Source organism: Drosophila subobscura, chromosome O (assembly GCF_008121235.1).
Source record: "Drosophila subobscura isolate 14011-0131.10 chromosome O, UCBerk_Dsub_1.0, whole genome shotgun sequence".
Taxonomy (NCBI): domain Eukaryota; kingdom Metazoa; phylum Arthropoda; class Insecta; order Diptera; family Drosophilidae; genus Drosophila; species Drosophila subobscura.
Window position 1 is genome coordinate 16,561,436 of NC_048533.1, and position 11,923 is coordinate 16,573,358.

Genomic DNA, 11,923 nt, shown 5'->3' on the forward strand with positions numbered 1-11,923 from the left:
TGACATTAAACATGTGTTGCAAATGTACGAATCCAAATTAGTTTGACCTCTGCCCTTAAGCGGCTGCACACACTCCCCACCCTCGACGCGAGCTAGTTCAGATGATTGATGCAGCTGCCGGCTGACGGGGAGAAAGCCTTGACTTCTGACCTCTTTTCCGGTCGTGTGTCCGGGCACACTTACTTTCCGGCGTTATCTACCCGGCAATTAGGAAAAGTTAGCTGCATTTGCATTCGAGCAGCAGGCAAGAGTTAAACAGCTTCGGCCAAGTTGAGTTGCGTTAACCTTCGGGGACTTACGTGTGTCCAAATGGAACGGAACGGAACCGAAAAGGCGACTGGGAATCGAAATGTTTAAGACTTCTGCTACTGCTTCTGCTGCTGATGCTGCTGCTGCTGCTGCATTTAAAGTAGGTAAGGATGCGAAGGCAGACTGGCAAAAGCACAAATGTCCCATCCCTGAGCAGGACTCTGCGACTCCTTCTTGTCCGGCCAGAGGAGCAGGGAGCTTTTGTAATATGCGCTCCAGTCGCTGGAACTTTTGTCAACTTGAAATCAAAGGGGACGACCCAGGAAGCCGAAAAGTTTCGAGTTTTTTGCTAAAGTTACTAACAGAAACCATTAAAGGCTCACGTAGTCAAAGTCAAAAGACAAATTTGCATTGGTACATTTCCTATTTTACTCCATTTTCGCTTTGGTTCTACTTTTTCGGCTTAAAGGTGTACAGCATCCGCATAAAAATGCGCTTAAAGCAATTTAACGCCGTGAAATTTTCCGTTTTTCCGTTTTTCAGTTCTCAATTCATTTTTAAAAGATTTTCCATTTAACGGGTTTGTTTGTCGTGCATTCAGTCGAAATTGTTTGCACTTAGCTGCGTTTGCTTTGAGCGCACAATTAAAATGCAATTTGGAAAAGGAGATGGAGATGGAGTTTGGGACACAAAGGCACAAACAATGAATCCAAAGCAAGCTAAGCCAAATGGAAAGCCCCTTCTCAGGAGAAATTTCGACACCTGCTCCAACGGGCATGAACAAATAATTCGCCGGGAAATCCCGTTGAGTACCTCGAACAAATGGTGCATTTAATGCGGATTTTGTATGCAACTGAAATACTCCTCGCAGTTCACCTCGAATTTCCCGTATTGTGTATAATTTCCAAAGCGACCGCATAACAGTTTACCGTAATGACAAACATCAGCAGCAGGATAATGGGCGACGATTGTCGACCACTCTGCAGCTGCTGCTGCTGCTGGTGCCATGTTTGACAATGAGGTGCCAAATGCCCGCCCGGAGTGCTCACTTAACCCAGTCGCACTGGCGTGGAGTGCGAGTAGATGAGGGAAACCAACGAGCCCCTTCTGCCCTGAAAATCAATTAATTGCAAGCACATTTTTTTCGTGGGACTCCAAGAACTGCCGACAGCAGAGGCACTTGTCATTTACCAATCAATGTTGTTCTTTTTTTTAATTCAGCATATTCGAATGGTTTCTCTTTTGTTTTGGCCATTTCCCGCACAGGGATGTTCCAATGTTTTTTTGTCACGTGCTGCAGCTGCAGCTGCGGCCAATGTTTCCAGCCTGGAGAATGTAAATTGCGTTGCAACATTTTCTTTGTTTGTTTTTCGGCACGTGTGACTGCGACAATTGTTTATGATATGGCCGTGACCCAAAAAAGCGCATGGCTACAGTCGATTTTTTTTTAAATATTACCACTGGAATTGATTGTTCAATATTTAATATTTATTATTTATGCATATATAAATGGTATTTTTTTCAAAAGAGAATATCTTAATAAGTGTTGTTAACAAACGGCAGCAACTATAGTTGGCCAACGAGGTGGACAAATGATGCAAACAGGGTCGACACGGGATTCCAATTGTCCACAAATTGGCTGCTAAGAAAATTTTATTTTTCAGGCAAAGAATTAATTTTATTGTCTTTAAAAGTACAAATAATTGTAGGCTGAGGCTTGAGTGCTTAATGCCAGCATGCATAACACTGCTTACTTCCACTGCTTGCCTCTGTTAACCTATACTGCTTGCTACTGTTAAGCACAAACAGCTAACAGCAGCACGCACAGAGCCACCCGTCGGAGAAGAAAAAAATCTCACGCTCGATCAATAAGTAAATGCATGAAAAACAGATCAAACTACGATCTTAAAATAAAATAATCAAAAACAAACCACTTCGAACTGGATATTCATGCAATTTGTTTATTTGTACAACAGTATCCACAAATTCACAAGCAATTTGCACTTTGTAATGAGAACCGATGACATTTTTTTGTAGCAGCATGGCCACAGCATTGTCGTGTCTGCGGATAACTGTTAATTTCTGTGGTAGGGCGTGTGAAGATGAAATAGATAGCGAAAATTGACCACAAATCTCGCAAATTGAATTTAGTAACCGAAACATGCGAGTATTTTGGTATCGGTTGAGCGTCTAAATTTATCTTTACAAGCGCCACATACTCCGGCTAATCAAACGATAAGCTTTATGCCGATCCATATCAGTTCTAATCACTGTCAACGTTCATTCTTGCTTTTGCTCTTGCTATTGCTCTTCTTCTGGCTCTGGTTCATTGTGTCCCCCAATTGAAGTCAACTAAATGTGGCGGCATTTCGTACACACGCGCTTCCCCGATCCCACATCCCAGAGCTGCTGAGCCGATCGGGAGCTGCGTCGGCATAAGCTTGGGACTGCTGCTGAGTTTAGCTGCTGGCTGAGAGAGACTGCCACATTCAGTCCGCTGCGAACAACCGGCGACCACACACCTGCCCACGCCATCACCTCTGTGGCAAGCAGTGCAATTGAACTAACGGCTTGATCCGACCGATAGCAAGCAGTGGACAGCAGTTGGAAGACGCGTTTCCAAACTTTCTTCGGTGCGTTTCACTCTTTTTCCAAATAAAACCTAACAAAGTTTGTGCTTAGGTTAACTATTTTTAGTTCTGTGTACGAATAAGTTTGCGTGTGTGTGGTGTGTGCTTATTGAACGTATTGTTTGCTCAACTGCCTTCGATGAAGTTGTAATTAAAGACTTTGCTTTTTGCCGGCTGCCACCTAAAATGCAGCTGTACATCAAACGGTGTATCGACTCACATTCACAAGTGTTTTCTGGATAGCATGACTTCATTTTGGCTGTTTTGACTACACGGCTCGTAAATTCAGCTGGAAATGCATGTATTTTTAGCCAATAAAGTTTGCCATTTTATGGAAATTCGAGTATAGATTCGAGTGCACAGCAGATAACTCAGACGGAAGTTTTTTTTTTTTTGTAAGGCACTTAATATCTTCAATTAGAGAAAATTATAAATATTTTTGACTCTATGGTTTGTGCCAAGCACTTTGAAAGGAAGTGGCAGAGCTCTTACTCTGGCCTTTGTGTGAACTATTTTCTCAGCTCCTTCTCGTAGACTTGGCTTTTCAATAATAGGTTTTTACAGTTTGTTGCTCAAGCACTTTGCATCTTCCACTCGAGAAAATGTTTAATATTTTTCTCTTTGTGCAGCTGCTTATCAGAGGCAAGATGTTTTTATCAGAGCTGTCGAAAACAAATGCTCAGGCGAAGGTGGAATTTATTACCATTTCTTAAATGGCACCTCATAAAACAAAAATCTCAGGCGGTTTTTTCATGCTCTTCTAAAAACAAAACCCAGATAACCGCTCTATGGTAATAAAAGCACATGTTTAAGTTATATATGTACAGACTACTCTACGAGTATATATTTATCAAGTGGTCACCTTCTTAACGAAGGAACGAACTAGACATGAATGAATACAATCTGAATTCGCATCCATTAAATAACAATTAAATGTTAGGCACATACATTTTGGCACCATCCAAACTATTTTATGGGCCTCGATCGTGGCTATTAGCAAGCCACGGAATTGTTGGATATTATGGAAAACTTTCGGGTGGAGCGCTTTCCTTTGGTTTATTAGCTATATGACAACCGAGTGCAATCAATTGTGCGGTAGTTGTCATAAACTCATAATGATAAGCAGCACTCCAGCGGCTATATTTTTAGATACCCCGCACATGTCGGTATACATAGTAAGCATATGTTTGTGTATACATATGTACTCTCACTGATTGTAGAGAGAGAGAAATAAATAAATGAATATCCAACACGTGCGTGCCGTGCAATTGCTTTAATTTGAAATGACATCCAAAAAGCGGCTCCCGGGACTGCCAAAAATTCGTGCAATTTGCAAATCAAAGCGAATCAGCCCAGCCAGGTCGGTCTCTGGGCTCACTTGCCTCACAATTATTTGATTATGACATCCCTCCAGAATCTCTATGTGTATTAGATTTCGCGTGCCTCGGCAGATGCCACAATTTGCGAACCATTTGCTTAATAAGTTAAATGGATAATTGAGTTAAGATGCGTTCCCGTGGCGGATGCCCCCAGCCCAATCTTTCTCTCAAAAAAGTTCGCTCAAATCATCCGCATATACGGAGTATTATGTTTCCGCATTAGAAACCCACAAATTGCTTACGAAAATGTTTGCTCTTTGTCCACAGTGTCAATTGCAATTACGCGACCGGCACGCTACAGAATCTTTATACACACAATCCGCACATACGTATTCGTGGCTGGGCGCCAACAAATCACTAAATTATAACACGCTTTTTTGTGGAGAGAGTGGGGGAGAGCAGCATTATGATCATTGACTTTGATGGGACTCCGCTTAAATACGAGTTTAATGAATCGCCAGCACGCATACGAGTTGCCACTGCAATTGCGATATTGTATAAACAAAATCATTTGATTGCAGGTTTCAGTTGATCGAACGACACAGCACAATGCCTGACTTGGAGTCCACAAAAAACGGAAAACACCATGATCTGGTGCACCACAACAAGTACGTATCTAGATACTTATTACCAATGCGAAATTCTTCCGCATTGCATAAAGGAGCCAAAGTAAATGTAAGCCAAGTGTTCATTCAGTAGATAGTAGCAAAACAGGTAAAGTACAACAGACTTCTCTGGGCCCTGCGACCGAATAAGCAAAGCAAACCAGTCGGCATCACAGTGGCTGCTTGAAAACTGGTTCCGCCCCGGGCTGGCCACAAACAAAATTCAACCAAAACTCCCCAGCAGCAATGCTGCAATAATTCACTATTCGAAAGGGAAAGTAATGCCGCTGGCTACTCATTTGCATGGAACCCAGACAGCCAGACAGCTATACGGCTCGCCAGAGAGTTATCCGAAAATCCACAATGATTTCAGCTAAATTGTGTATTCTTTTTCCGTACTCTGCAGCAATGATATCACGGAGAGTGAGCCCCTCACGTGGCGCTTCTGGCGCAAGCAGCGCTACATTGTGGTGCTGTTGGCTTTCTTTGGCTTCTTCAATGTGTACTCGCTGCGGGTGAATCTCTCGGTGGCGATTGTGGCCATGACCGAGAACCGCACGGTGGTTGATGGCGATGGGAATGTGTCATATGAGCAGGACTTTCCCTGGGACTCGAAACAGAAGGGCCTCATTCTCAGCTCGTTCTTCTACGGCTACATCCTCACGCAGTTCTTGGGCGGCTACATTGGCACCAAGATTGGTGGCAACATTGTGAGTACTCACTTATATCCCTACTCTAAATTCCATGCTAATGATGATGCTTGACTCTGTACAGGTCTTTGGCACTGGCATTGGCAGTACTGCGATCCTGACCTTGCTCACGCCGCTGGCCGCCAAGCACAGCTTGGAGATGTTCCTGGCCGTGCGCATCATCGAGGGCTTCTTCGAGGGCGTCACCTTCCCGGGCATCCATGCCGTGTGGGCTCGCTGGTCGCCGCCCCTGGAGCGCTCCCGCATGGCGTCCATTGCCTTTGCAGGCAACTATGCGGGCACGGTTGTAGCGATGCCCTGTTCCGGGTTCCTTGCCACTAGATTCGGCTGGGAGAGTGTCTTCTATGTGTTCGGGGCCATTGGCTGCGTTTGGTACTTTATCTGGCTGGTGTTCGTGCGGGCTGGACCGGAGCTGGACCGTTTCTGCTCGAAGGAAGAGTGCGACTATATCCAAAAGACTATTGGCTACACAGGCAGCAGGAACATTAAGCATCCATGGAAGTCGATCTTCACTTCGGCGGCGTTCTATGCCATCATGGCATCGCACTTCTCCGAGAACTGGGGCTTCTACACGCTGCTCACCCAATTGCCCAGCTTCCTCAAGGGTAAGTTTTGAGCAGGATCCCTCTGCTCGACTGCTAATGATGTGATGTGATACCATTTCTAGATACGCTCAACTTTGATCTGGGCAAGACGGGCATTCTGTCGGCCGTCCCGTACCTGGCCATGGGCATTCTGCTTGCCGTTTCCGGCTATTTGGCGGATTGGCTGCAGGTGAAGGGCATTTGGACGACCACTCAGGTGCGCCGCAACTTCAACTGTGGCGCCTTCCTGGCTCAGACCGTGTTCATGATGCTCACTGCGTATCTGCTGGATCCCACTTGGTCGGTGGTCAGCCTCACCATTGCCGTCGGATTGGGTGCCTTCGCTTGGTCGGGCTTTGCGTAAGTATTTTCGCGAGAGTCCCAGGGAGCATTGTTGCTAATTTTGTTTTTCCACCGAAGGGTCAATCATTTGGACATTGCGCCGCAGCATGCCAGCGTCCTGATGGGCATTGGCAACACGTTCGCAACCATTCCGGGAATTGTTAGTCCGCTGCTGACCGGCTACGTGGTTGTCGAACAGACCAGCGATGAGTGGCGCATTATCTTCTTCATTTCGGCTGGCATATATCTGGTCGGTTGTGTCATCTACTGGTTCTATTGCTCCGGCGAGCTGCAGGAGTGGGCCAAGTCGCCCGAGCAGAAGGCCCAGGAGGCCGAGGAGAAGGCACAGCTGCAGTTGACGCAGACCGGAGGGTTTGTCAATGCGGCAGCCGAGCTGAAGGACTAGTTCGCTCAGCTGCATGTGTTCCACCGAGCGAATGCTTTCACTTTTGGCATCTACCCTACGCATTTAGAGAGCACCGCATGCAGAATTTGTGCCCCAAGTATTTTGTTCTTTGTTACGTTCATGTGATGCCAGCAATATGCGCCCCATTGTGTCTATATTTATGTATGTTAATCCTTTTAGTCTTTCAGAGCACTCGCTGTGAGAGTGTCTGCGAATAAACGAAGCATTTTATTACAAACGTTTTCCGCTAACTCTGTCTCTCTCCGCCCTGGAGTTGGCTATACAAAAACCCATTTTAGATGTGTTTCTCATAGCCTTCCCAGAAGTATACCAAATATCAAAATTTCTCGTAACATTTAACATTTTGTGCGGGTCTGTGCGTGGTACTTTGGTTACGCTCTTAATTTATTCATTGGATGTGTCAGAGTGGCTTTTGGTTATGCTCAACTTGCCGAACGCTTTTCGACAGGCAGGTGCAGGCACCATTGCCTCATTTAAAGGAGTTAGCGATGTCATAGCATATCAACAGTAGACAAGCAGAATAGCTGAAAAGCAGTAGAAGCAGAACGCGATTAACAGCAGATCAACGTCAGACAAGCAGCACTGCAGAGAGAAAGTAACAGCAGTAAGTGCAGAACAAGATTAACATCAGATCAGCAGTAGACAAGCAGAACAGCAGAGAAGCAGTTAAGGCAGAGCGAGCATAGCAGCAGATCATTAGGAGTCAAGCAGTACAGCAGAGAAGTAGTAACAGCAGAGAGGAAGACTAACAGCAGAGAATAAGAGTAACAGCAGGGAAGAAAAGTGACAGAATTGTGTCGTAGGAGGAAAACTCCAGCAGAATTCTCGCAAACCCAGTATACCGCTATTTCAAGTAATTAATATACTCTCTTAAAAATATATTTCATAAATATGTATGTACAACTGATGTTTCTAGAACTATCTGGCGACTTAACAGCGGCTTATTTTGATGTGTGCTTTTGGGCTGACGCATCATCTACGACGTTTTCCCAACGTTCAGCGCTGATAAGCTGATAAGAGCAACAAGAGAAAATGCGTGCGCAAAAAATTAGTTGGCCCATCGCTCGATATACAGAGAACCGTGTGCTGGGGGGCTGCACACGAACTGATAAGGCGGGTCAGAAAAACAATTTCGTGTGGGTTCTGTGCAATTTTGCACTCGGTGTAGCACTCTGAATCGGTATAAATAGGATGAGATCGGGTGGGAAGGGTCATCAGTTGAGAAACTAACCAGCAAAAGCAAAGTTGTGTCTTGTTTAAACCAAGTAAAATTCAAATAAATCCTCAAAATGGTGTGCAAGGGATGCGGAACCAGTAAGTGATATAGAATAAACATTTAAATAATAATAATTAACGCTCATTTCAAACTGTTAGACTGCCAGTGCTCGGCCCAGAGATGCGGAGACAACTGTGCCTGCAACAAGGACTGCAAGTGTGTCTGCAAGACCGGACCCAAGGACCAATGCTGCAGCAACAAATGAATCAATTGTAACTTCAGCTTAACTTCCTTCGGGTTGGAAATAATAAAGCTTATAACAATTTTGTGCATTTAAAAGTTTGGCTATTTACTGTTGCATTTGACAGATAATTTTCACCCCCTGACGGTCAACGAAAATGGAATTATGCCATAATGAAATTCGTGGCGTGCAATTTCAGGTAAACAAACCGCAAAATAGAATTACTGGCAAAATAAACACGCCAAACGCATTGCGACAATTTGGCTGAAATTGCAAATATTTGTGCAAACCCATGAAATTCCATCCATCAATTACAATTTTCCAACCAATTTGGATCGAACTCGAAATGAATATTCGCTTCGAAACGCTGTTCAAGTGTTGCTTAAACTGCATATAAATCCAAATAAATTCACTCTCCCTGACCCATCAGCCGAAACACTCTACAAAAATATATTTCTGGCTTTAATCTCAGGCCAGTCAAATGCATTTTATTGTTAGCCAAACAACTCATTTTGTTTTGGCCATAAAATGTATATTTTCTGCCGTTCGCAGCAAATTCTCAAAGGAAAATTTTGTCGATTTTGGTGCTTTCCAAAACATTTGCAATCAAGCATAAAACGAATTTCTTCATCGTTAGCATTTCTTTTATGACATGCCACCGGAATTTATGTGTGTTTTACTCTAGTCAAATAATAATTTTGCAGTTCGCATTTATTTATTTTGACAGCATGTGCCACACCCAGTCATTGTCATCCACTCCCAGGATATTTTAGAGCAGAAATTTGATTGGAGAGTGGTAGAGTGCCTGGGATTGCCTGGTGTACGTATCGCTTTTCAAAACGAAATGACCAATTAAAATGGAAGCACTTGTGGCACTCTCTCTGCCGGGCAATTTGGGCTTTCCTCTTCCGGTGCTCGGGCTGTCAAAATATTTATGCAACAACAATGGTCGAGTCATTAGCATAATCAAATGTGCGTGATTGAGGCGTTTCTCTTCTGCTCTCGTTGCGTGCCAGATTCATTTTGTTTCGTTTTGCTTTACCATGGATGGTGAGCGCAGGGCAGGGCAGGAAGTTAGTCGCAGTTTTTCGCCTAATCAGGTGTGAATAATGTGACACTTAAACGCTTAGTCACATCATACTGTGCTTTGACCTGGAAGTCAGAAGTAACGAAATCACCTTAAAAATTGCCTTAGTCCAAAGAAACCGGAACGTAAACACAGCATGGCGTCTAAACAAGATTTGGAAGCTTTCGAGGCCGGGACCAAAGATCTCCAAGGTGAGTGTGGATTCCCGCAAAGGTGTATGAATGTATTTTCCATCAGCTTTTACTATTCAGATGAAGAGGAGCAGGCCAGACCCCGGGCTTATCGCATAGTGATGAGTGTGCTCATGCTGATTCTGTTCAATCTGACCCTCGTTGCGGTCATTGTTGGCTTCTATTTGTATATCCAAAGCTGCTCTGAAAAGGACAGCCGGAGCGTAATGAATGGGGTCTACTGTGTGTTGGCAATCGCTCTCTTCGTGGGTCTGTATCAGATGGGCGTAAGTAGAGAATTTTGGCCTATATATTTCTGCGTTACCATTCACTACGCACCATGTCCAACAGGACCTCTCCAAGGACAACCCCAATTTCTATTACATTTAGGCCGGGGACGAGGCCGATGCCGTGGCACGTTTCTTTACACAATCAACTCTATAAACCGTTTCCATCTACCGCTATGGGCACTCACCGTCACCCTCACCCCACACCTTGGTCCTCGACTAATTTAATTATAGCTTTCTTTTGTGCGGCAGTGGCAGCGGCTTCGGCATGAATTGTATTGCATTAAGTGGCAGTGTCACGCAAGTCCTCGCACACGGCATGCCAAATTCATAATTGATAAATGCAAGGAAGAACCTACCCGAATTAACAAACATTCCTACACATTTCTCAACTGACGTCAACTCAGGATGCCGCACAATTTTCTGTCATTCTCATTCCTAAAACACTAACAAAATACATAACCATATTGGAGCCCCAACTGTAAACTCGTACACTAGTTTTATTTTCTTCCCCGTGTTTTAATGTATTTTTTGTGTGTTTAAAGAATCGAAATTGTTGAAGCGTGTTAATACAATTCTTTGTATGTATTTTGTCGATAAATCGAAATTGAATTAGTCATAGTGAATACTTTTTACCTTCAACTTCAACACGTTACGATGTCCGCGAGGCGTACGGTTTTGTTGTCCTACAATAAGAAGAATGTGGCACGCTGGTATTTTGGAGGCGTGGCCAGCTCGATGGCCGCTATGGTCACGCATCCGCTGGACTTGATGAAGGTTCTGATGCAGACGCAGGCGGAGAAGCTGTCCGTGGGGTCCACCTTCAGGAAGATAGTGCGCGAGCAGGGCGTGCTGGCCTTGTACAATGGCATCTCTGCCTCGCTGCTGCGCCAGTACACCTACACCCTGTCTCGCTTCGGCATCTACCAAATGGGCAGCGGGATGATGGACACCAGCACGATGGCGCGAAAGACTTTCCTGGCAGCCGTCGCAGGTGGTATCGGTGGCTTCGTCGGAGCCCCTGCGGATCTGGTCAATGTTCGACTCCAGAACGACGTGAAGCTGCCGCCTGACCAGAGACGCAAGTAAGACGCCTGTTTATAACCGATCCCTAGGGCATTACACTGACCCCCACGCCCCGCCATTGCAGCTACAAGCAGGCCATTGACGGCCTGATCCGCATCACCAGGGAGGAGGGATGGCGCAGCATGTTCAATGGAGCCAGCATGACGGCCCTGCGTGGCATGCTCATGACTGTGGGCCAAATCGCCTTCTATGAACAGAGCAAGGATGTGCTGGTGGGGCTGGGCATGCCGACGAGCACAAGCACGTACATCACGGCCTCCCTCATATCGGCAGCAGCTGCCACAACTCTCACCCAGCCCATCGATGTGGTGAAGACGCGACGCATGAACGCCCGGCCCGGGGAGTACTCCGGTCTCGCTGACATCTTCGTGAAGACAACGCTGGAGGGACCCATGGCCTTCTTCAAGGGCTACACTCCGGCCTTTGCCCGTCTCATGCCGCACACGGTGCTGCTCTTTCTGACGCTCGAGTTCTTGCGCGTTAATTTTGGCTATCTGCCCGAGCCGAAACCCTCTTCTCCGGCCAAGTAAAATTGAAAACTAATCAAGTAATTTAATGATCGAAATTGTCCCGTGATTGTGTGTGTATTGTGCAAATACGAATCAAATTTTCCGTGTGTTTGCCTGTTTGCAAACGGAATTACCTTTTGAATTTTCGCAATTTGCATTTTCATTATTGGAACTTTTTCCTGTCGTTTACCATTTTATTTGGCCTGCCATATTCCATAAATACTTTATGAGGTGGCGGCCATTACCCAGATGAATGCTTTAATGTGCTTTAAACCTTATGAATCTGTTCTGTGGCTTTGTCAGCCCTCTACATCATTTTACCCAAGAAGTCATAATGCGAGCACTCAGCACCTGGCCGCAGTCGTATGTCTGATGTCGTGTAATCGCATTAAAGCCATTAA

At 45.2% G+C, this 11,923-nt stretch overlaps 4 protein-coding genes across 4 annotated transcripts; all 4 read left to right on the top strand.

Moving 5' to 3' along the window:
* The first annotated feature begins 2,736 nt into the window (after positions 1–2,736).
* On the top strand, positions 2,737–7,147 carry LOC117897892 (sialin). The gene is made up of 6 exons (XM_034806970.1): positions 2,737–2,882; positions 4,780–4,866; positions 5,270–5,573; positions 5,638–6,178; positions 6,241–6,517; positions 6,578–7,147. Exons 2-6 carry the CDS (start codon positions 4,808–4,810, stop codon positions 6,903–6,905), a joined length of 1,509 nt encoding a protein of 502 aa, XP_034662861.1. The 5' UTR covers positions 2,737–2,882; positions 4,780–4,807; the 3' UTR covers positions 6,906–7,147.
* Positions 7,148–8,130: 983 nt separating this feature from the next.
* Positions 8,131–8,477, top strand: LOC117897010 (metallothionein-2). Its single transcript, XM_034805576.1, has 2 exons — positions 8,131–8,240; positions 8,301–8,477. The coding sequence occupies exons 1-2, from the start codon at positions 8,216–8,218 to the stop codon at positions 8,405–8,407; spliced, it is 132 nt and encodes a 43-aa protein (XP_034661467.1). The 5' UTR covers positions 8,131–8,215; the 3' UTR covers positions 8,408–8,477.
* A 1,039-nt stretch (positions 8,478–9,516) lies between these two features.
* On the top strand, positions 9,517–10,430 carry LOC117896276. The gene is made up of 3 exons (XM_034804478.1): positions 9,517–9,661; positions 9,722–9,927; positions 9,992–10,430. Exons 1-3 carry the CDS (start codon positions 9,607–9,609, stop codon positions 10,028–10,030), a joined length of 300 nt encoding a protein of 99 aa, XP_034660369.1. The 5' UTR covers positions 9,517–9,606; the 3' UTR covers positions 10,031–10,430.
* Positions 10,431–10,473: 43 nt separating this feature from the next.
* On the top strand, positions 10,474–11,630 carry LOC117896274 (mitochondrial dicarboxylate carrier). Its single transcript, XM_034804476.1, has 2 exons — positions 10,474–11,012; positions 11,078–11,630. Exons 1-2 carry the CDS (start codon positions 10,585–10,587, stop codon positions 11,541–11,543), a joined length of 894 nt encoding a protein of 297 aa, XP_034660367.1. The 5' UTR covers positions 10,474–10,584; the 3' UTR covers positions 11,544–11,630.
* Positions 11,631–11,923: the final 293 nt, after the last annotated feature.